The sequence below is a fragment of the Leucopleurus acutus genome (genome assembly GCF_964270905.1).
Source record: "Leucopleurus acutus genome assembly, chromosome: 13".
Lineage (NCBI taxonomy): Eukaryota > Metazoa > Chordata > Mammalia > Artiodactyla > Delphinidae > Leucopleurus > Leucopleurus acutus.
In genome coordinates, this window is record NC_139155.1 from 82,186,483 (window position 1) to 82,210,579 (window position 24,097).

Genomic DNA, 24,097 nt, shown 5'->3' on the forward strand with positions numbered 1-24,097 from the left:
AGTGTAAATGAAACAATTTTTTTTTTCTAATCATTTTTCAGGATCAGCTTCTCTGGTTGGGCCTAAGGTTACACTACCAACTAGGCACTAACAAAAACTTTTATTTGTACATTTCTCTTAACTGACTTTGTTCAAAGACACAAACAAACCATTTAAATTCAAGATCTGTAAGGCCAGGACCATCTCATTACTATGGGGTAAGTATTCACGAGAGCTGTAAATGTGTTTTGACTCTTAAGGAAATGTATTTTTAAGTTTCTTTCCAATGAGAATTTAGTGACTGGGTTTTTCTTTTCTACATAGAATTTAAGTCCCCCCAATTACACAAAGCTCCATTTTGGCGAGACTTTATCTGTCTGTTCACCCTCATATGCCTAGCATCTAGAACACTGTTAAGCACACAACAGGCACTCAGTAAATACCTGTCAAAGAATGAATAAAATCCCACTTAAACTGTCACCACCTTTTCCTGGGACCATTTTGAACTGAGGAAGGTGGCAGCTCTATTCCTCCTGTTAACATGACAAGTCCATCTCCAGAGGCAGATACTGTCTTCCTCAAATTTTATTATTATTCACCTTCTTATATTTGTAAAAACAAGGTGGTGTGGCTTAGGAATCTCACTTCCAGGAAAAGACCTAAAATGGTGTGTTAAAGATTATGCATAGGATCCACAAACTGGAAGCAATCAGATGACAGCGGTTAAGGAAACCATCCCTAACTGAAGAAACAATCCATCGATTAAAAATTATCATTATGACAAGTCTGCAGTAACATGGGAAACATGTAGTGTGAATCAGGAATTGAAAAGTACCATCACTGACTATGCTTACAAATTAAAAACGTATACACAATTATCTGCTAGAATTTATACTCCAATGAAGGCAGAATGTTTGGGTTTGTTCTGTACACTAGACAGTGCCTGGTACGGAAGGTGTTTATTAACACTTGTTGAATGAATGAATGAAACTAAATATAAAACATACCTATGATAACATACCTGAAGGGAATGAACACACGTGGAAAATTATGTTCAGGTGGTGCAACTGTGGGTGTTTCCTCCACTTTCCCTCTATTTTCCAATTCTCCCTAAAGTTGTGATGAAACTTCCTCAGTTCCAAGGATGGTCACAGAAATCCCTCACCAGGCTCAGGCTGCTTCCTCCCCTCCTACAACTAAGGAAGCATCGGAATGGGAGTAGGTATGTGACCTAGCTTCAATTCTAAGAGGGCTATTTTGCAGCGTGTGTGGCTCCAGCCAAGGGTCCCTAGGGTACCGGATATTTAGGCTTTCCCTCCTGCAGCGAGAAGGCAGCGCTGCCCCCCGTTGGAGCCTGCAGGAGAGAGGCTGCTCTTTCCCCTAAGCTGCCCCCAGGGCCTCGCCTCGCCCCACCCCGCCCCCAGCTCACTCCTAGACACCCACGGGGGTCGCTCATTACCCCTCCCGCTCCTGGGAGGAGTATCTCCTTCCCAAGGGGGAGGTCACTCTCTCCTTGAGGGCTCTATCTCCCCTGAGCGTCACCGGTCCTTCCTGGTCCTCCTCATGGGGTCATTCGTTCCTGAAGGAGAGGTCATCCCATCCCCGTAGAGCCCACCCCCCTTGAGGGGGGAGTCGCTCGTTCCACCAGTCCCTCTGGGGGGGAGGGTCATTATTCCTCCGTCCCTCTCCAGAGGGGGTCATTCGTTCCCAACGAGGTCACCCCCTCCCCCAGGCCCCATTCCCTCCGAGGGGGTCGCTCTCCCCCAGCCCTCCTGAGGCGGCGCGGCACTCGTACCCGAGGGGGAGGTCACGCCTTTCGCCCGGCCCAGTCCCCCGAGGGTCAGCACCGCCTCCTTCCGGGCCCTCCCCCACGAACGGCCACGCCGGGCGGGGCTCCAGTGCGGGGAAGCGGCGGCGGGTCAGGCTACCGGGTCCAGAGCGCGGAACCGGGCGGCGCGGCGGCGGCGGAGCGCTAGCCATGGCGGGCTGCTGCGCGGTGCTGGCGGCCTTCCTGTTCGAGTACGACACGCCGCGCATCGTGCTCATCCGCAGCCGTAAAGTGGGGCTCATGAACCGGGCGGTGCAGCTGCTCATCCTGGCCTACGTCATCGGGTGAGCGCGGCCGCGGGCGACGACCCTGAGGGGTCCCGGGGACAGGGTGTGATCCGACGGCCGGGAACTCCCCCTTCTGGGTTCCGGCCACGCACCTGCTCATTCTGGCCTAGGTCCTCGGCCGAGCCCCGCGAGCGCCCTCCAGGTGGGGTCCAGGGGACAGCGACCCGAAGCCAGGGATACATCCCTACTCCCCCAACCCTCCACCCCCGACCCTAGCCACCAGAGGGACGGGCTCTGTGCCGGCTCTGGGTCCAGAGGCTGCTTTGATGTTGTGTCTTGAAGGCAAAGCCTAGCTAGATCTTCATCCTCGCCATTCATGCTTCCTGTCCCTTCTGACTTGCTCCATGATGTCCTTTGGCTGGGGGTGGGAGGGCTTTGCCCTAAATGACTCACTCTTTGCTCTTCACTTCCCATTCTGATGATCTGCTGACAGAAACCAAGGTTTGGGATTTCCACTTGGTTCCTTTTGGGTCTGTGGCTTCCTGTCCTTTCCTTTGAGCATCATATGGTAACCCAAGATAATAGAGAGGTCACACTTTCAAAAATCACTTAAGTTCAGTTCCTTCCTTTTATGGGATTGTTGGAGTTTTTGGTATAGGCACCTGCTTTAGACTTATCGTTCCCCATGCTGCCCTCTTTGCTTATATGTCCCTCCACCATCAGTCCTCACCTAGTGCTTAATTTTAATTGATGCACCCTTACAATGTAATAAAACTCGAGAGGAGGTGGAAATTGATTTACCAACTGGGCCCGCTTTCAAGGTTCACCTGGGGTGTTATGGTGTCTACAGCTGCTGAGCTGACAGATGTTACCTGCTGCATCGTGGGGGGGGGGGTTGTTTGTTTGTTTTTGTTTTTCTTAAAAGGCCTAATACAGTGTTCCCCAAACTGCACATAGAGCTATTTGAGAATCTTTAAAAAATACTGACTGCTGGCTCTCAGACCCAGACTTTCTGATTCAAGTGCTGTAGAGTATGACCAACTCCCCAGGTGATTCTAATGTGCAGCAAATTTTGGGAACCAGTGTCCTAGTGTTTCCCAAACCTACCTGAACATGAAGGACTCATCTGAGGAATTGTTTAAAGGTAACAGGACACCATCCCCCCTCCCCCCCCACACCCTGGGGTGGGACTTGGAATCTGTTAACACTGCCTAAGGGAATCCCCATGATCTGGCAGGTTTGGCTTCTACCATCTATCAGCGCAGCAGCCGTAGGTACTGACAGTAGTCAGTAAAAGGGCTTTCCAGGTATGAACTCTGCATCAGAACCACCTGGCCTACCCCCAGGTTTGGACTCTAAGTCACATTAAGTACCATCACAACCAACTCCTTGCCCCCCAGTGATTGTGATGCACCCTTAAACTTCGAGACCCACTACAAGCTGGTTAACTAAACTCATATTGCTGGGTTGGACCTGAAGCATTTGGAATCAGGAGCTGTCAGGCAGCTTTTTCCTCTTGGCTGTTGCTGCTCGTAGGAGAATCAGTTTACATCTACTTCAGGGTATCTGTAAAGTTCTAGACTGCATACAGTATATCTGCAGTATGGTAGCCAGGAGTCACATGAAACTGTTGAGCATTTGAAACACCCCTACTCCACATTGAGATGTGCGATCACTGTACAATGCACGCCAGATTTCGAGGACATAGTACAAAAAACAACTAAATATCATATTAATACATCTTATATTGATAGCATTAACATATTGGATATGTTGAGTTACATAAAACATACCATTAAAATTAATTTTACCTGTTACTTTTTAATTTTTAACATGGCTACGAGAAACGTTGAAATTACACGATTCGCATTGTATTTCTGTTGGGCAGTGCAGCTTTATAGGATTCCTATGGAGTGTTGTCTGCCTTGATCATGAGGATTTTTTAAGCAGTAAGTGCTTTGCTTTTATACATCTTGCTGTGATCAGATCTGACTCAGGATCTGAATTTAGGGCTTTTAAGAAAAATTTTAAAAAACCTCATCTCTTAACTTTCTGATTCAATTCATCTTGGTGAAATTGTGGTCTCTTTTCCAGTACTGATCAAAGGTAATCCTTCCTCAAAAAGAGACTGAACAGGACTTTCCTGGTGGTCCAGTGGTTAAGACTCTGCACTTTCAATGCAGGGGGCATGGGTTCAATCCCTGGTCGGGGAACTAAGATCCTGTGTGCTGCATGGCCAAAAAAAAAAAAAAAAAAGAGAGAGAGACTGAACACTTCTCAGTTATCTAATTGTATTATCAGTCACAGGATGAGGTAATAGTTATTTACATAGTGATTGCGATGAAACCATGTGTCTCTGACTTAGCAACTCACTATCCAGTCAGCCCTCTGTATCCTCAGGTTCTGCAGCCACAGATTCAACCAACCATAGATAAAAGATATTAAAAAAAAATTCCAGAAAGTTCCAGAAAGCAAAACTTGAATTTGTCACTTGCCAGCAACTATTTTTACATAGCATTTACATCGTATTTACAACTATTTACATGGTATTTACTTTGTATTAGATATTATAGGTAACCTAGAGATGATTTAAAGTATAGGGGAGGATGTGCATAGGTTACATGCAAATACTATGCCATTTTATATAAGGGTCTTGAGCATCCGTGGTTTTTGGTATCCCCAGGGGTCCTGGAACCAATCCCCTATGGATACCAAGGGATGACTATACTTGGTGGTAAGGTAATAGTGACCCTGCTCTAAGCTTCTCTGTGTCTGACTAGAATTAAATGGAAGCTTATACTGTAGCTGAATTCCTAGAAACCCTGAAGAAGAGGACTTCTTAGGGAAAAAGCCCATCTCTAAGATGGGTAGTGAACTTGGAGACTACTCAGACAATAAGTAACCAAATAAGCAAATTTCTGAAGTCTCAGCACCTAGAGCTTATAAGGAGGGGAGAGGGATGCTAGTAGTATTTCGTGACTCTAGAAATTACAACAATAGTAGTCACTATTGATGTTTAACAACAGCTCTGATGGGGAGGAGTTCTGATTTGTAGTACTGGCCAATTTCCATGGTGTAAATGCTCCCATCGTGGCCAATTTCAGTCTGCTGATAATGGCTCACAAACATTGTTCCAAGCATTTGACATGCATTAACTCACGTAACCTCACAACAATCCTGTGAAGTCTTGTTATCATTCCCATCGTATAGATGGGAAAAACAGGCACAGAGAGGTTAAGCAGCTTGGCCAAATTTATGCCTAGTGAGTGATGAACTGAGATAGGCTGGCTTCAGTCTGTTCCAGTGTCCTAACCACTATGCACCAATGCCTTCAGATTTTTAATTATTCAGGCTGGTAGTGAAGTCTCCACTTCAGAGGAGAGAAACATACATGTGACCTGAATTCTTAGAGAAAAAGTAAGAAACTATTATACATTTACTTAAAAGATATGATTCTCCTTTCTAGAGGGCATATATAGCATAGAGGGCAAGAAAGGAGACTTCGAAAGCAAAAAGCTTGAGTTCAGATGCTGACTCTGCCATTCACTAGCTGTGTGACCTTGGGCAAGTGACTTAACCTCTCTGAATTACAGTTTTCTCCTTTGTAAAATGGAGAAGAATAATGACACCTGCCTTATAAAGTGGTCAGTATTAAATTAGTTAATACACATAAAGAGCTTAGATTAGTACCTGGCACCTAAAGACATTCAAATGGTAACTATCATTACCATAATTTCTATTATCTCATGGTAATTCTGCGGGTCATAGTGCATTGAAAGTGTTCAAATACCTAGTAATAAAGACAGCATTCACTGAGCATTTTCTTTGTGCTGATCACTGCACTAAGTTACAAAGTTAAGCAGCTTTTGCAAAGTCACAACTAGTAAACATCATACTTTCAGCCTCTGGCTACCAGAGGCTCCCTAGCATTAACTCAAATTCATGCAATCCTAATGGCAATTTAAGAGACCTGTTTTATTTTGTAGCTGGGTGTTTGTGTGGGAAAAGGGCTACCAGGAAATGGACTCTGTGGTCAGCTCTGTTACTGCCAAAGCCAAGGGTGTAACCACGACCAATACTTCTAAACTTGGATTCCGGATCTGGGATGTGGCCGATTATGTGATTCCAGCTCAGGTAAGCCTCCCACTGTGTCTCTGTCGAAAGCTCAAGCCTCTAGTTAGCTGCTTTCCCTTCACCTTTGCACTCTTGATTAGTGATTGGCATGCCCAGAGTTCTAACATCACCAATGCCCAGACTGATTGTTTTAGTCCAAGAAAGCAGTGCAGACAGACCTCTTTTTGGCTTAGGGTCTAACAGGTAATATTCAATCAGCTATGTTTCTTCAGCCCTAAAACACGGCTGGCTTAAACAGAGGAAGCTTTCCATATGGACATCTGAGTCTGTCACCGGACTTGAAAAGTAGAAAAGCACATGTTTTAAATCCTGGGAAAAATGCAGGTGGAACTATCACCTTTCCACATTTTGTGGTTTGCTTTACTGTTGTAAACCCACAAGGTAAATCTTTTCTGACAGCGTACAAACTTTAACAGCCCGTAGAGACCCAAAGCCAAAGAAGAAGGAAACAGCCATACCCATAAAGGATTCCATCAGGAACATAGGGAAGGGAAGAAACTGTTTGATGCAGCATCCTAGTCTCCTGTCTGTTAATCCACAAAGCTCCAAGTTAAATATTGACTCTCTTTAACCATGATAATGGCTCTGATCCACAGTCAAACCCCACATATCCCTCCAGATGGCCCACGTGCTAGGGTGACTGGGGTGGCCACATGCAGATAAGCTGCCAGCTCTTGGCTCAGAACAAGGACTTCAGAAACTCTCTCTCCAAGTGTGTTCATTTTCCCTCTGCCTTCTCAAGAGAGGGTTCTTGTGGGGTGCCCAGAGAGAAATCAGAGCTAATAAGCCATAAAGGTCAAATGGAACAGGGGACTCATAGTTTGCTGGAGGAAGCTGGTGCTGTTGGCATGCGCCTGTCTCTACAGAGAGACCTCTGCTTCCTACGAAGCCACGGCCTCGTCCTGGCAGGCTCGGAATATCACACTCCGTCTGTTTACTGGACCCACAGAAGGGTACGGCCCCCTGCTTCTGCCCCTCAGTGGAAAGGAGCACACAGCAGCTCTGTCTTCCATCTCGGATCAGAGCCGGGGGCCGTGTGAGTCCCACACGGCTCTCCATGAGCTTTCACGATATCCTGCTCCTCCAAAGATGGAACACAAACATGTATTTGCACCGCATCTACTCGGCTCATCTCCAGACTGAAATTTCCCTAAACTTAAAATAGATAAGAAATAGGAAACAAAAAGTAAACCACACTGACTTGTTCAGGTCTAACTCAGGAGAGATGCAGGAACAGCCTTCTGTAAACACCAAGCAAGCAGTGTGTCTACATATGGAACACGGGAGCCTGCTGGGGCGCCTGACCCGGACCTCCTGCCACATTCTCACGCCCCCTCCTGCGGCCATTTCCTCATTTCCCAACATGCTTTGTTCCAGGTCTGTCTTTGAAAGATGCCAACTATTCCCAGAGCGTCTACCACCTTATCAGACCTGGGAGTGGAGATGTCTACAGACCCTGTGGTCCCTGAGTTTCCCTGATGGCTCCCAGCACTGACTGCTCTTCTCAGGAGTATGAAATGTTCAGAGCATTTCATTTTAGAGCACCAGCGCCCAATAAGGAGGAGGTCCAACTAGAATTTGCAGGGTCTGTCTTTTTTTCCTTATACTGGGAGGTCACTGTTGGCAATTCTTCAGTCTCATCCCCAAGTGAATTGCTCTCCAGAAACCTTAAATCCACCATTTGGCACCTTCACACTTAGGAGGAGAAAACAGAACCTTCTCAAAAGGAGAAGTGTCAGGCTTCCCCGGTAGTGCAGTGGTTAAGAATCCGTCTGCCAATGCACCAGGGTTCAAGCCCTGGTCCGGGAAGATCCCACATGCCGCAGAGCAACTAAGCCCGTGCGCCACAACTACTGAGCCTGCGCTCTAGAGCCTGCGAGCCACAACTACTGAAGCCCGTGCGCCTAGAGCCCGCGCTCCGCAACAAGAGAAGCCCCTGCTCGCCGCAACTAGAGAAAGCCCACGCGCAGCAACGAAGACCCAACACAGCCAAAAATAAAATAAAGAAAAAAAAAGGAGAAGTGTCATGGCGAGCCCTGATTGGGCCTTCTGTATAGAATGTTTTATGTATTTATTTTAGTTCCTGTTAGGAAAGAGAACCAGCCTAACTTGAGACCTCTGAGGTCTTGTGTTTCTGCGCCTGCGAGGTAATCCGGTTGGCAGAGGATATACTGAGCACTTATTGACTCTTTTCCCTCAAGTCAAGCTTTATTAAGGAACCATTTCAGGGTATAGACATGTTTTTTGACCTGAGGTGAAATTCATGTATCACAGTATTAACCAGTTCAGAATGAAAACTCCAGTGGCATTCAGCACATTCACGATGTTGTGTACCATCACGTCAGTCTAGTTCCAGGACATTTTCATCAGTCTAAAAGGAAAGCCCCCACTCATTAAGCTATCATCCCCTTGTCCACCTTCTCCCTCACCCCCTCACAACCACTAATCTACTTTCTGTTCCTGGATTTGCCTATCCTGTACATTTCACATCAATGGGATCATACGCTACGTGGCCTTTTGTGTCTGGCTTCTTGGACCCAGCATCATGTTTTTGAGGTTCATCCACCTTGTAGCCAGGTCTGTGCTTCATTCCTTTTTATGGCTGAGTCATGTTCCCTTACGGGTATGGACCACAATTTGTTTATCCATCCATCCGTTGATAGACACTGAGTTGTTTCCACCTTTAGGCTATTGTGAATGGTGCTGCTGTGAACATGTGTGCAAGTATTGGAGCCCCTGTTTTCAGTTAGGTTATAACTCTCATCGGTGAGAATGGGAGACCCTAAGATCAGTGTTTTTAACTGTTTTCTGCATGGCACAGGGGGGAAGTGAAGGCACTGTCCTAGTAAAGGGCCTTCCCTGTGGCTCTGCCTGGCTCCTCTGCAGGTAGTATGCAGCACTCTCTCCCCTCTGCCTGCTTTACAGGAGGAAAACTCCCTCTTCATCATGACCAACATGATCGTCACCATGAACCAGACCCAGGGCCTCTGTCCTGAGGTAGGCAGCTTCTTGGGGAAGAGCCTCGGGTCTCATACCCACCTCTCTGTGCCTGTCCCACTGTGGGTGGGACCAGGCCATGTGAAACCTGTTTTCACTGGTTCTTCTTTTTCCAGATTCCAGATAAGACCACCGTGTGTGAATCCGATGCCACCTGTACTGCTGGCTCTGCAAGCACCCACAGCAATGGTACAGACCTGTGGCTGTGACTCCACAGTAGATGCTTAGCCTGGGGAGGGTAGCCCCCGACCAAACTGCCTCCCCCGTGGGCCCCCTCTCAGAGGGAAATCTCCAGGATGGAGAAATCCCCCACACGAGCCTGGGAGAGCCTGGTGTCCAGACTGGGTCCTGGGGCCCCCTCGACATTTATCTCTGTCATCTGCACCCCAGAAGCCACCCCAGATCTTGCCCTGTCCTGTGGCTCTGCATCACCCCAGCCCTGCAGTTGGCAAAGCAGTGACGTGGCTAGGACTTAGACAACTCTTTTCCTCCAATTTGAATTTCTGGATGCTGTCTAAATCCCAGAATTAGACTAGCTCAAGATTGATTGCATAGGATACATGGTGGAGTTTCTACTCTGCCTCACAAAGTAGAAAGTAGGAGACCCTCATAGACCTGGGTGCCCCTCGCCCCTGTAGGAGTTGCGACAGGAAGGTGCGTGCCGTTCAATGAGACCGTGAACACATGCGAGGTGGCAGCCTGGTGCCCGGTGGAGGATAACGCACAAGTGCCAACGTGAGTCCTGCCAAAGGGACAGAAGTGTCCTAAATGCTGGGTCTCGGGCCTGAGAGAGGTGGCAGGGGAGTTGTGGCTTTGTGCTCTTGGTGTCAGCCTGTACAGTGAGGCTTCCCTGGGCTGGTGGTTCTCAACCACAAGGCAGCAGCCCTCAGTAGCTAGTGGGCCACGGTGTTTTTCACTCATGATAAGAGTGCAGATGACTTATTGCTAGTTAGGCCTCTGTCAGTTGCAAGTAACTGACAAGAAACAGTTCTCAGGGCCTTAAACGGGTGTGTACACACACACACACACACACACACACACGCACAGTGGGGGCGGTTTGTTGTTCAACTAACCACAGAGATCCCAGCATGGCTAGACCTGGGGCTCGAAGGACAGCATCCGAGTCGCCACCTCTTGGCTCTGCTTCCCTCCGTGGTGGCTTCGTTTGCAGGACCCATGGCATAGTCCCTAGTCCCCCTGCCCAGCTGTCCATAAAGATTCTAGACCTGTCCATCTTCACAGCTTCAGCCACATCTGTCAACCCATCCAACCCATCACTGTGGCTGGGGGATGGACTTTGCTTCTGGCTCAGGCCTGGGTCATGTGCCTTCCTAGCTCGGCGGGGGAGTCAGACCCACCCAAATGACACAGGTTGAGAGTGGGGGAGGTGTGGCTTTTAAAGGAAGTGTGGGGTTCTGTTACCAGAAAAAAGGTACAGATGCTGGGCAGGAAAATTATTAATGTCCGTTAAAGTGTGTTGTATAAACTAGAGCAGGTTCAAGGTTGCCTAGAATAACATTCTTTCGAACTGCGATCAGCTGTGCTGTGAGTGGGTGGAGTCAGAAGTAAGCTCTCGGAACTGCTGGCAACCTGGGGCCTTTCTCACTCAGCGTTCAGACTGAGGCCTAGATAAGCCCAGGGGAGCAGGTAACCATGTGATCCTCACCCTGGGTGTGTCGCAACACAAGAGAATGGTGAGGACTGCGGATTGCTGAGGGCAACAGCTCCGGCAAGGGAGGGAAATACTAGAAGACGAGGAATCCTAGCATTCTGGAGCTGGAAGGGACTTTATGGAGCCGGTGGCCATGTGTGGCTACTGAGCACTTGAAATGCAGCTGGGTCCAAAATGAGCTCTCAGCGCAAAATACACTCCAGGTTCTGAAGGCTTATTATTTAAAAAAAAAAAAAAAAAAGTATCTCATTAATAACATTCTATGTTGTTTACGTGTTGGAGTAACATTATAGATATATTGGCTTATTACAGAAAAGCTCATTTCACTTGTTTCTTTTTACTTTATTTTTGGCTGCGAAGCATGTGGGATCTTAGTTCCCTGACCAGGGATGGAACCAGCGCCCCCTGCAGTGGAAGTGCAGAGTCCTAACCACAGGACCGCCAGGGAATTCCCTCTTTTTACTTTTTAATGTAGCTACTAGGAAATTTTAAATTACAGCGTGGTTTGTGCCTCACAGTATATTTTCACCGGACAGTGCTGTTATGTATTTTTTTAATGGAGTATAATTGCTTTACAATGTTGTGTTAGTTTCTCCTGTACAATGAAGTGAATCAGCTATATGTATGCCTATATCAGCGCTGTTATAGATCTAATCCAGTGTAGGATGATTTTTAAGTGTACACTGATACAAAAAATTTCAGCACTGAGTCACATGGAGAGAAAGGTCTTCCCATCTCCACTCTTATTCAGCCCCTGGCTGATATCAAGCAGGAGATTCTGGTCTGGAGTGTCTTCAATACCTCTCTGTCCCTCGCTGATTTCCATTTCTCACAGAGAACAAGCCCCAGGCTCAACACCTTGGGCTGACAAAAATATGTTAGCTCGCAATGACATTGTTCTTAGTTATATTTATTTGAACGATGACCTCTAACTTGTGGCAAACGATATTTTTTATGGTCATGATGGAAAGTTTTACTTCAAAATGAATGTCAGTAAAAAAAAAAAAAAAAAAGAAAAAGTGAGTTGATCCTGAAGGTGGAAACAACCCAAATGTCCATCAACAGATTGTGGTGAACACATACAATGGAATGTTATTGAGCCATAAAAAGGAATGAATAAAAAGCTCTGACACAGGCTACCACAGGGATGAACCTCGAAAACATGCTAAGTGCAAGAAGCCAGACACAAAAAAGTCACATACTGTCTGATCCCATTCATATGAAATGTCCAGAATAGACAAATCCATAGAGAAAGAAAGAAAGTAGGTTGGTGGTTCCCGTAAGGCTGAGGGGAGGGGAGAATGGCTAGTAGCTGCTTGACAAACAAGCAGTTTCCTTTCGGGGTGATAAAGATGTTCTTGAGCTAGACAGAGGTGATGGTTGTATAACACCGGAATGTGCTTCATGCCACTGAATTGTATACTTTATGAATCTTTTTTTTTTTTTTTGCAGTATGCGGGCCTCTCACTGTTGTGGCCTCTCCCGCCGCAGAGCACAGGCTCCGGACGCGCACGCCCAGCAGCCATGGCTCACGGGCCCAGCCGCTCCGCGGCACGCGGGATCCTCCCGGACCGGGGCACGAACCGGCATCCCCTGCATCAGCAGGCGGACCCCCAACCACTGCGCCACCAGGGAAGCCCTGAATTGTATACTTTAAAATGGTTAATTTTATGTTCTCTGAATTTCACCTCAATTTTTTTTTAAAGGAGGGTTAATCTTAAAGACAAGTATTGCACATGAGGCACACAGCGGTATAGGGAGTGACAGAAGTTTGAGAAACGTTGATACAGTCCATCCCCTTGATACAGGGGCGAGGGAATTCAAAGCCCCAAAAGAAGTGCCTCGGTCAAGTCTTTATCAGCGGTAGCGGCAGGCTCAGCTCCCCACGTTGTGTGGCCTCATCACTGGCCCTGCTCCTTTCTCAGGGTGGGGAAGACTGCTGAGGTTTTTTATAGCTTCAAAGATTCCACCTGGGGGGCTTCCCTGGAGGTCCAGTGGTTAAGACTCCACGCTTCCACTGCAGGGGGCACGGGCTTGATCCCTGGTGGGGGAACTAAGATCCTGCATGCCATGTGGTGCAGCCAAACAAACAAACAAAAAGCTTCCACCTGGGTCAGGGGGCCCCCCCACTGAGGAGTCAGTCTACGGTGCCAGATCCTCCTGGAGAAACCCTCCAAAGCAGTGGGGTCCCCTTGGGAAATTCAACTCCTACTGTCAGCAGGAGCTAACGTGGCACTTCCAAGGTGTGGTGCAACAGCAGACATGCACTTTTTGTGTCAAGCCTGTAGGTGAATTCACCTTTGCTTTTGCTTCTTAAACCAGATCTGTTGAGCATTCCCAAGAATACCTGAGGGAGGTAAGCCCTGAAACCCAGCACCTGCCGGATGCGTGATTTCTAGTGAGGCCACGAGGCACCACCCCTCCCGCCCTTCGTTAGCTATTCCTCAGGTTCTTAAATTCCCACTGCCTTGAGGAAGAGGCCCTGCCCTTCCATGACTGGAAGAAATCAGAAGCCTTGGTTTGCAGTCTCCTCTCTTGACCTGGTGTTTATGCAGAGGAAAGTAGTAAAGACGAGATATGTTTTACTTTCTTCTTGGCAAAGTGACATTGTAAGACACATGGGTATGCGACTTAAAAATATTACCTAGGGGGCTTCCCTGGTGGCGCAGTGGTTGAGAGTCCGCCTGCCAATGCAGGGGACACGGGTTCGTGCCCCGGTCCGGGAAGATCCCACATGCCGCGGAGCGGCTGGACCCGTGAGCCATGGCCGCTGAGCCTGCGTGTCCGGAGCCTGTGCTCCGCAACGGGAGAGGCCACGACAGTGAGAGGCCCGTGTACCGCAAAAAAAAAAATATTACCTAGGTGTATTAGGAGTGTACATATGTTTGTACTTTTGTTAACAATACGTTGTAATTTTTTTCAGGCCTGCTTTTTTAAAGGCTGCAGAAAACTTCACTCTTTTGATTAAGAACAACATCTGGTATCCCAAATTTAATTTCAGCAAGTAAGTGGCGGCCAGCTGTGTGAATTCGCCAGTGTCTTGGGGAAACTTGTGGCTCTTCTTTGAGGTTGTCCTTGCTCCTATTTTCTGCTTCCTCCCAACTTTAGGAGGAATATCCTTCCCAACATCACCACTACCTACCTCAAGACGTGCATTTATGACGCTAAAACAGATCCCTTCTGCCCCATATTCCGACTTGGCAAAATAGTGGAGAACGCAGGGCACAACTTCCAGGACATGGCTGTCGAGGTAGGTGTAGGTCCTGGCTTTTCTAACACAGTCTTTGACACATCTCCTTCTAGAATGGGCTCTGAGGAAAGCTCGCTCTGTCTGTTCGCAACCCACAGGGAGGCATCATGGGCATCCAGATCAAATGGGACTGCAACCTGGACAGAGCCGCCTCCCTCTGCTTGCCCAGGTATTCCTTCCGCCGCCTGGACACCCGGGACGTGGACCACAACGTGTCCCCAGGCTACAATTTCAGGTGGGTGTGAGCTTGGGCCCCATTCCTCATGTGCTGGGGGTGATGGTAGTTGCATCACTCCCCAGTGGGGGCCTCCACGCCCACCCAAGACCAGCACTCAGGCGGCACCCCAAGGGCAGGTAGGGAGGCGTGTGCCAGGGAGAGTGGTCCAAGCAGGGCCTTGCCCCTGTGGCATCCCGACCTGTGAGCGCCCTCCTCGCCTTTTCTTGCCTCAAGAACGACTGTCTGCTTTAGCTTTCCTGGGCCGGCCAGCCTCAGCCAGGACCCTGCTGGGGTTTTTTTCTTTTTTTTTTTTTTTTGGCTGTGCACTTGTGGGATCTTAATTCCCCAACCAGGGATTGAACCCAGGCCTCCTGCAGCGGAAGCATGGAGTCCTTACCACTGGACCGCCAGGGAAGTCCCTCTGCTCACTAATTTTGAGGAGTGGATGAGCCTGTGGTCCTCCAGTCCAAAGGCCTCTGGGGCCTGATCCATGAATTGGTTTCTCGGTTGATCTGGCCCCCAGAATCTCCCAAGGTGCAGGGGATACAAGTTTTAGCCTCAGGAAAGGCCTCTGCTGGTATTTCCCCGCTAGAAGTGCTGTGTATTGGTCTCCTGGGGCTGCCGTAACAAATGACCACAAACTGGGTGGCTTGAAACAGCAGGAATCTGCTCTCTCACAGTTCTAGAGGCTGGAAGCCCAGAATCAGTGTGTCAGCAGGCCAGGCTCCTTCCTTGCCTCTTCCAGCTTCTGGTGGCTCCTGACAATCCTTGGTGGTCCTTGGTTCATAGGTACATTACTCAGTCTCTGCCTCTGTCGTCACATGGCCTTCTTCCATCTGTGCCTGTGTCTCTTTGTCCTTTGTCTCTCTTCTTTTACGGACACCAGTCATATTGGATTTGAGGTCCACCCTAATCCAGTATGACTGCATCTTAACTAATTACATCTGCAAAGACCCTATTTCCAAGTAGGGTCAGTGGTGCTCTTTTGCTGCTCTTGTCTCCCTCTAGTGGTGATGTGTGGAATCAAATGCACAGAGCATCTGCTGTCCTCTTGAACCATCTGGCTCACTGATAGAAGGGCAGATCCTTGCATTTTTCCCTAGTAAGGGAGTCAGATTTGCATTGCTCTATCTCTACGGTTACACAGTTTCTTGTAGAAACCACTGTGGAAAACCTCAATCTTGGGTTGGAACCCCAGAACAGAGAAGCCGATGGGACCCTCACAAGGACACCCATCCCCCTGACCTCCACCAGCATCAGGCCCCACCTGAGTTCCCCGGGCCTGGACCACGGCATGGAAGTTGTGGGCCAGACAGATCTCAGGCCACAGCTTAGGCTCCTGGTGGATCCCCTGTATAACACGGGCAGCAAATGGTATCAGTCTCAGTGGTTCTCCCCCCAGCATGCCCCTTCATGTTCTATTTTTGCATGTGGGATCTTAGCTCCCCGACCAGGGGTTGAACCTGTGCCCCCTGCAGTGGAAGCACAGAGTCCTAACCACTGGACTGCCAGGGAATTCCCCCTCCTGGTGGTCCTTTATAAATGGTTTTATTGAGATATAGTTCACATACTACACAGTGCACCCATTTAAAGTGTAGAATTCAGTTGTTTTTAGTATATTCACAGAGTTGTGCAACTGTTACCACAGTCAATTTCAGAACATTTTCGTCACCTCCGAAAGAAACCCCAGACCCTTTAGCTGTATCCCTCTATCCCTTCAGCTACGTCAACCCCTGGCAACCACTAATCTACCTAATTTGCCGATTCTTGACTTTCATAGGAATGGACTCATACGATATGTGGCCTTCTGCGACTGGCTTCTTTCACCTAGCATCATGGTTTTTTTCCAGGTTCATCCATGTTGTGGCATTTATCAGTACTTCTCTTTATGGCTAAATAATATTCCATGGTGTGGGTATAACACATTTTGTTTAGCCACTCATCCAACTGATGGAGCAATGGTCCTTTAATACCAAAAATGTCCAGTGCTGAGATGCTCGTCCCCCCACCCACAAAGCAGACTTGGCCGTCACTGCTGGCTGGCCACCTTCTGTTAGTGGCCAGGGTCTCCTTGAGAGAGGCGGGGCTCAGCTGTATCAGGAAGGACTTTCAGAGGAGGAAGTTCCGTTTTAAGTCGTAGGAAGTGAGGGTGATGACAGAGGAGGGATCTCTTCGTGCGCCCTTGTGCCAGCATTCCAGACGCTCTGCCCTGCGGGCCCCAGCGCCCTCCTCCTCAACAGGCCAGCCCTCCTTCTGCGTGGCTCACATGAGCCCGGAGAAGCCCCGAGGTGCTCGAGTGTGGTTCGTTCGGCAGGCAGAGCGAGCCCTAAGCCATTGCCAACTCCGCCAGGGCCTTGGGAGTTCACTCTGACGTCCCTCAGCAGGACCCAGAGGCTGTCTCAGGCCTCCCTGTGCCTTTTCCCTCTAACCTGGCCTCCTTTACCAGGTTTGCCAAGTACTACAACGACCTGACCGGCACCGAGCGCCGCACACTCATCAAAGCCTACGGCATCCGATTCGACATCATCGTGTTTGGAAAGGTAGCCTGGCCGCCGGCTCCCCTCGTTCAGAGCCCACTGGTCCTCTTCTGGGCTGGCCAGGGGCAAGGGGCCCTCTCCCCACCCCTATCACAACTTCTTTTTCTCCCATCATCTGCAGGCTGGGAAATTTGACATCATCCCCACCATGATCAACATTGGCTCTGGCTTGGCGCTCTTAGGGGTGGTGAGTGGCTCACTTAGACCTCTCTGGCCACCCGCCTGGGACTGTGACCCCCCCAGCACTGCAAGTTGAGACCCTCTGCTGGCATCCTGGTTCTTCCCCTTGACCCCAGACTTGTTTCTAGGCTCGACCCTCCAGGCTTATTTCCCTTCCCCATCCCCACCTGCTTCCTCCTGCCCTTCTCCAAGACAGCGCTCCTCGGGCCCTAACCTTTTCCCCCCGGAGAGATGGAGGAGCCCTTCATTTCCTTGGAAGATCCCAGGCTTTGTGGGAAGGGGCGCACACAGAATAATAGGGCCACAGCATCCTGCCTCATTCTTTCTTGCCCTGTGCTGCATTCAGGCAACAGTGCTGTGTGATGTCATTGTCCTCTACTGCATGAAGAAAAGATACTACTATCGGGAGAAGAAATATAAATATGTGGAAGACTATGAGCGGGTAGGTCGCCTCCTGAGCTCCCAGCCGGCAGGAAGGCCCAAGCGGCCTACCTCACCTGCCTCTTGTCCCAGCAGTGAGAACCCCTAGGTCATCTAGGTGTGTTGTCCACTCACGCAGTCACATGCGACTCTTGTCATCTGCTCCATTTCTAGACCACCTCTACTAGCCTTTACTGCATACTTTTCTTCAAATGGACTCACTCTTTAAAATCTAGCCTTCATTTTAATCAGTGATGTCTCAGGTTAGTTATGATAATGGATATCATGCCAAAACCTCTGTCCACACTCTACTTCAATTCGCCTTGAAGAGAAAGAGGGGTTGGGTACCCCTAGGACCTACCTGAATACGCTCAGTTGTGAAGGGCTGTCCAGACGTCCTCAGGGAAAGTGCCCGATTCCCACCTGCCCAAAATGGTCCAGGCTTGCCTGCGGGCAGCACAGGGCGGTGCACGTGTATCCATAAGCATATCAACTGACGATAAGCATATTGTTCTTTGCAGGGTCTTGGCAGTGAGGCGGACCAGTGATGCCCACCCCACACCTGGGCTCTCCTTGGCCCTCATCAGAGCACAGCAAGGAGGGAGAAAAGGCTGCCTGGCATGTCACCCAGAGGAAGTTCCAGATTCTGAGTCAGTCTCCACAAGTACTGCAGGGTTGCCCAGCTGCTCCCATGTCTGGTGTGTAGGGTTTGCGTAGTAAACCACTATGCATGTTGGTCACCTCCTGTCTGTGGCTGGGTCACCTCTGCCGTCCCTTCTCTTTGGGGTCACTGGGGCAAGCTCTGGCCCGAGGGCAGTGAAGTGGCTGTGGCTACAGGGCCGAGGACTTCTCCAGGGCCGGGTCTCCTCAGAAGCTTCCAACTCCAGCCCCCTTCGAGACAGGCCCAGTCCTCTGAGGCCCGGCAGCTCCACTCAAGCACTGTATAAGGAAGGCGGGACACCTGGCTGTGCTTGTAGCTCTTCGGCAGTTCCAGGCTGCTGTTCCCCTCCCCCCACCCGAGGCTTCAACCACGAGGTCATGAGGCGGAGCTAGTGTTTTTCCTTTGAGAAGAGCTACATTGAGATGACTGAGGACCAAACATTAAAACAAATGATTTTCTTAATCTCTGTGTGGTTTCACAGCGTGAGCTAGAACTTTCCTTCCTTCCCCTTTACTTGGACCAGTAAATGCATTTGTTATCCCAGCTCACTGTGCTCCTGAAACAGTCTATTGCTGGAGCTTAGGTTTTTTTTTTTTTTTCAACTTTAACCTTCTCTTAAAACCTAAGAAGTATGATCTTTGTTAGCTTGTGTTCCTATAGAGTTTACGAGATTCTTTTTCTGTGGTGTACCGTTTGTCTTACCGGTGCTTACATTTTACATAAAAGTGTGGGTCTGCACTACAGGGAACAGTTTTAGGTGACATGAAGGTGGCTTATCCTCCCTCCTCCTCATTTGCCTTCCAGAAACCTCCAACCAAAAGCAGCACCCCCTACACCTACCTTGCCACCGATTTGAAATGTTAATGAAGCTATTTCTAGCTTGCCTTCACGCGGACTTTATTCTGTATCAGGTGTTCAGGATCTCCCTAAAGAAAGCAGCCTGCCCCTCCTCCTCGTTAGGAATTCATTTCCAACTGCTGAGGGAACGTTTATTTTAGAAGTGCTCTGCTTCTGCAGGATAAATGGCCAACCTGGGCTTTTCTTGCTCTGGGGAAAAAAGAAAAAAGTTTACAGACCCCTTTGAAGAAGTTCTGGTTCAAGCTACCTTTCTGAAAAATGCCTGCTTGAACACACCGGTCACATGGAGCTGGAATTTTTAGGAAAGGCTTATTATCTTGCAGGCTAAGGAGTGATGGTTACTGGAGTGAGGAAGACTGCTTTCAGCCTCCCTTTTCTAAAATGGAAGGCTACAGCCAGGTGGGATGAGGGTTGGGGGCGGCACTGTCCTTTAACTCACCAGAATCATCTTGCTTTCTGCTACAGCCCCACTTGTTGGCACTCCTTGGCACTGCCTCTTAAGTAGGGTTCCTTCAGCCTTGCATCCATGGATGACCTTCTAGGAGATTCTGAAACCCCTAAAGCTGTGCAAAGTGATGCACCTGTGTGCATTTCTGCTCGCCTTCATCAGATTCTCAGTGGGGTTTTTGAATAGGAACACCTGCTCTTGTCTCTGGAAGGCCCGTATTTCAATGTTGTATTTCTGCAGTCATGGAACAGGAATCTTTCAGATTTCATCTACTGTCGCTTGATAACAGAAAACTGAAGTCCAAAGCTAGTAAAGCAATCCTGTGGGCTAGGTTCACATTAGAATACAGGGAGCCCTCAGCCCGCACGCAGTCTGGAGAAAGCAACCGTTCTAAAATAGTCTCCAGAGGCCATGAAAACCGGCAACCGTCAAGGCTCTGCAGAACACTGAATCTGCTGACAAATTCAGCCTACTCTCTGAGCCTCGGTTTACAGATGATGATCCGTAAAATGGGGTTAATACCTACCTCACGGGTGAAGTGTCACGTTGCATGCCTACCCACGGGACGTATTCAATGTGTGATTCAAACTGCTACCGTAGCTGCTCACCTGTTTGGTCTCTGTCAGAAGAACCTATCTGCCAGTGACCTGCCTGGCAGAGCAGTGCTTTGCAAGCTTCAGCCTACAGGTGAGTCACCTGGGGATCTTGTTTAAATGGTGCCTGGGAATATGAATTTCTAACCCAGTCCCAGGTGATGCTGACACTGCTGATCCGGGGACCACACTCTGAGTAGCGAGGTACCAGGACATGCTTAAATTAGGGATTTGCTGAGTACATCAGCCCTGATGGGCATCTGATCTTGCTGTCAGCTTAAGGAAAGAAAACAGACATAAGGACAGATGACCTCGAGAGCACTGACTTAATTAAACGACCAACAAAAACATCCCGAAGAGGCCCAGGCTTTGCACCATTTTGCTGTCTGTTTATTTCAAGTTTACAGAGAAGCTTAAACATTTGTGGAAAAACACCGAAGGCTTATTTTTCTCTTAAGTTCATGTACTTTTTAGTGATAAATACACAGTATTTAACTTTGTACACCTGATAAAAGGAAAATGCATAGTAGAAAGGATCAGGAATAAAACAGAAGCATCAGGCATGAAGTCAATCACAGGATAGAAAAGTCAGCAGTCCCACGAAACTCGGCCCGTAAAGCTGGAGAGAAGATGGGAATCAACGACCTTGAAACCTTCCCTAGCACCTTGGAAGTGAGTGGAGGTCTTGGTTCTTCTCCCCTGGCAACGTGAAGCTCCCCTTTGGAAGATGGGTGAGAGCGACAGGTGGAACCTGTGTCTAAATGCACACCTTTCCCCTCCTTGTCCTGAAAGGCTTTGAGGAGGGGAGCCCTAACTCACGGAAAAGCCCAGACCAGAGGGGAGATGGCCTCTCAGGCCCCAAGTGCCAACAAGGGGCAAGATAAGGCTTTATGGGAGCCACCGGCCAGGCTGCGGAATAGATGGGGAAGCGGAACAGGACAGAAGGAAGATGGGTAGAGAATATGTGCTGCTTCAAAGCCACAGGTGCAGGCCACCGCTTGCTTACACCAAACTGGTCCCACAGATGAGCCAGTAATGGAAGAGACGGATAGGCATCCTTTTTGCTTACCTGGAAAAGCTTCTGCCCTTTCCTGACAGAGCCGGCTTTTGAAAAAAATCAACGTTTGTGCTTTAGGAGTGGAGACAAACCCCAAGAGTTTGCGCTCCAAGTAGCTCTAATGCTTTACGTTACAGCCCTCTCTGCTTATACTTTTCTCAGTGGGGCGGTTCCTTTCCACAGCTTTCTTTGGTGTTTCTTAGTTTAAAAAAAAAAAAAAGTAATGAACGTGGGCCTCCCCCAACCCACTCGCCTACATAGCTCAGTGCTGCCTGATCGTTGGCATTCCACATGTGAACCCTTAGACGGAGAGTTTCGTGGTGGGAGAAATGGCGTCGCCTGATGCAGTTGTGTAAACACAGGAGTTCTGCAGAGGCTCTGCATGCTGCCCGCCCTCCCTGGGCGAGCCACTCGGCCAGGCCAGAGTCCAAACAGACAGGCTAGGACTAAGACTAAGGACTGGTTGACCTGAACCACTGCAAGGTGCTTACTGCAAACTAACCAGACCCTGTTTGCTCCCAGGAAGGCTGGAGCCTGTAAATTTAAACAAGCACAGGAGGTGAGAGGAAGTACCAGATTACAGAAAGCAAGCAAGCAGGCCAGAGGACCCTCCAGCAGATGGGTGTCCTTTGCTCTTGGAAACCAGCATTCTCTAACTCGGTACTGCTTTTAAGGTAGCAAGAAAAGTCTGGCTAAACTACAGTCAAGAGCTTATGAAGACTGATGGACGCCAAGAACACCCGGGCTCCGTGAACGCGCTGGATGGGGGGAACAAGGCCTGCTTCTCCGTCTCTCTGCAAAAAGTCCTCGTACCAGCACCGATCAGCCAGAAACCACAGGAAAGCACGTCCTTCTGAGCCCAGTTACTGACACTGTTTCCCCCAAGCCAGATTCCACAGAGCACTGGGAATTCCAAAGAAGGAAGGAAGACGAAGCCCTTCCAATTTTCCTCCCTCTTGAACTTCACACTCACCTATGTGTGGCTCTGGAAGAAGTCCACTTGAACTGCAGCCAAACTTCCCAAGGTTAGTTGGAAGTCAAAAAGGTACACTTTTTCTTTCTGGACTTCTGGCTACACAAAGGAACTCCCTGTACCAAGCCCTGGTTCCCGTGGACCTGAGGACTGCTCTAGGTTTCACTCATCTTCTCTTAAAGGGTGCCCTGAAGTTATTGTATAGATCCAAACAGAGCTTTGCCGGTAAGGATGATCATTTGTGTCTCAGCTGAATGAAAGCATTTCTTAACTGGCCCTCCAGAAACTGGATAAGTGTTTCATTGACTACAACAATCAGCTAGTATTTAAGAAGAAAACAGAACCTTAGCAGCCTCTAGAATACACACGTTATAAACAAGGTGAGCTGCTAATATACAGGCATAGATTTCATTGGCTCTAACTCCGATCACATCCCTGAAGCCATGGGAGAGATCCTGGAAGCTCGAAATGATTTCTGAACTGCTCTAGAGTTCAGACTGGTTAGAAAATTGAAAGTATTTTTTATTGTTGTTTACTCTTAAGCCATGTAATGTACATGGAAGTGTAGGATTTCACCCTGAAGTTTTTGTAATTTAACAAGAGATTTACCAGAGCTCCCTCAACTACTGAAGAAAAGTTTCAGCTTTGAGCGGCTGTCATAAAGAAACACACTCGTTCAGTCCTTTAGGGGAGATGTCCCACCACAACCATTGAATGCGCCTCCGAGGCTGGAAAATCCCCCCTGTGAAGCTGTTAAGTGTCAAGCCCTTTCCGTTTTCCTGACTACATGCAGCTCTACTTATAAAAAAATTTTTAAGTCCTTCTTAAGAATAAGTTGCATCGAAGCTCCCTGCAGCTACTGAGGGCCAGCCCTGTCCTGACTCCTTGAGTCCACAGTTCTAGAAGGTGCCACGGTTCGGGTCTCGGGGTTTTGTGCAAAATCACACCCGCTCTTCCCCTCCCTTTCAAATGCAGCGAGTGTGGTCTCAGACCACACCACCAGAGTTTCCTGCCAGTTTTCCCCAATTTTCAAACTCCACACACATTCACTTGGAATATCTGACATGATTCTCAGTTCACAAGGAAGGATTTTTGGCATAAAAACATTTTAAAAAGCAAGTGTCCCCAAATGTACGTGGCTTTGGGTCTGCAACTCCTCACACCCTCCCATTCAGCCAGCCAGCGGCCAAGGTCGATGTCATGGAGTCGTCTTTTTTTTTTTTTTTTTGTCTCCTTTAAAACAATAAAGAAATCAAACAAACAAATGGGAAAAACAACAACAACAATAACCAGAGATGATGGTCAAGGCTCTACACACGTGCTCGGTTTCCGTAGGACATGCTGCTATGGAAACGCAGGGCGCGGCCCGCGGAGGTGAGACGTGCATGCGAGGTCGAGGTCCGGCAGCTACTCCATCACCTCGTCCGGCCACGGAGGATGCGTCCGCTTGCCGGAGCCAGGGGCCAGGGCCCCCCGACTCTCCACCCCTGGGCCGCCTTTCACAAGAGCGCTTCCTCCTCCCCCACGGGAGGCGGGTCGGGGCCCCGGAGGCTGTCTTCGCTGCGTTGCTTCCTGCTCACCAAACAGAAAACCCGTGTTAAGACCCAGCGCAATGCTGGCACGGCCCTGAACCAAGGTTTCCCGCGGCCCCGCACCACCTGGGACGGACATTATTTACTTAACTTCTTTTAGATTCTCCCCCCCGTTTTTCTTGCTCACATGAAAGTTTCAAAGGAGACTTTGTATCCCCTCTGTAAATGGAAAACCAGCATCATGTGCAAAAAATAGCAAGGAACTATAAAAATAGCTGTTAATCTAGGGGCCTAACACCTAAAATCATGGCACATGTCACAAGTCACGTGTGGGCTCCACACTGGGGCCTGTTCACCAAGGGCTTTAGGCTCTAAGCTCTTGCAGGGCGGGAACCGTGACAGTCGTCTTCAGCCCCCAGGTGCGTTTCCTGGGGGCAACGAGCAGCACGCCTGACTTGGCCTGGCACATAGCCAGCCTTCAGGAAACGGTCGTCAACAGAACTGCCCTCCGCACACAGGCCCAGGGGACACCTC

The 24,097-nt window shown here is 48.9% G+C and overlaps 2 protein-coding genes across 4 annotated transcripts in view; one reads left to right on the forward strand and one right to left on the reverse strand.

The window, feature by feature from the left end:
* The first annotated feature begins 1,924 nt into the window (after positions 1–1,924).
* P2RX4 (purinergic receptor P2X 4) lies at positions 1,925–19,056 on the forward strand. The gene is made up of 12 exons (XM_082852880.1): positions 1,925–2,091; positions 6,021–6,168; positions 9,094–9,165; positions 9,282–9,354; positions 9,804–9,900; positions 13,761–13,841; positions 13,946–14,087; positions 14,186–14,322; positions 16,751–16,844; positions 16,963–17,028; positions 17,368–17,463; positions 17,963–19,056. Exons 1-12 carry the CDS (start codon positions 1,958–1,960, stop codon positions 17,987–17,989), a joined length of 1,167 nt encoding a protein of 388 aa, XP_082709006.1. The 5' UTR covers positions 1,925–1,957; the 3' UTR covers positions 17,990–19,056.
* Positions 19,057–23,438: 4,382 nt separating this feature from the next.
* The window catches only part of CAMKK2 (calcium/calmodulin dependent protein kinase kinase 2), a gene marked incomplete at both ends in the record, with an annotated part of 37,129 nt that continues 36,470 nt past the window's right edge, over positions 23,439–24,097 (reverse strand). For 2 of the 3 annotated variants that reach the window (XM_082853533.1, XM_082853532.1), the window contains one exon: positions 23,481–23,603. In XM_082853533.1, coding sequence (XP_082709659.1) covers positions 23,531–23,603 — 73 coding nt within the window. Of the gene's footprint in view, positions 23,604–24,097 lie in introns of all 3 variants that reach the window. The other variant, XM_082853531.1, reaches the window with a different exon arrangement.

Coding starts and splice junctions, on each gene's coding strand:
- P2RX4 (XM_082852880.1), top strand. CDS start 1,958: ATGGCGGGCTGCTGCGCGGTGCTGGCGGCCTTCCTGTTCGAGTACGAC. Junction 9,166..9,281: donor CCCAGGGCCTCTGTCCTGAG/GTAGGCAGCTTC, acceptor TTCTTTTTCCAG/ATTCCAGATAAGACCACCGT. Junction 13,842..13,945: donor CCCAAATTTAATTTCAGCAA/GTAAGTGGCGGC, acceptor TCCCAACTTTAG/GAGGAATATCCTTCCCAACA.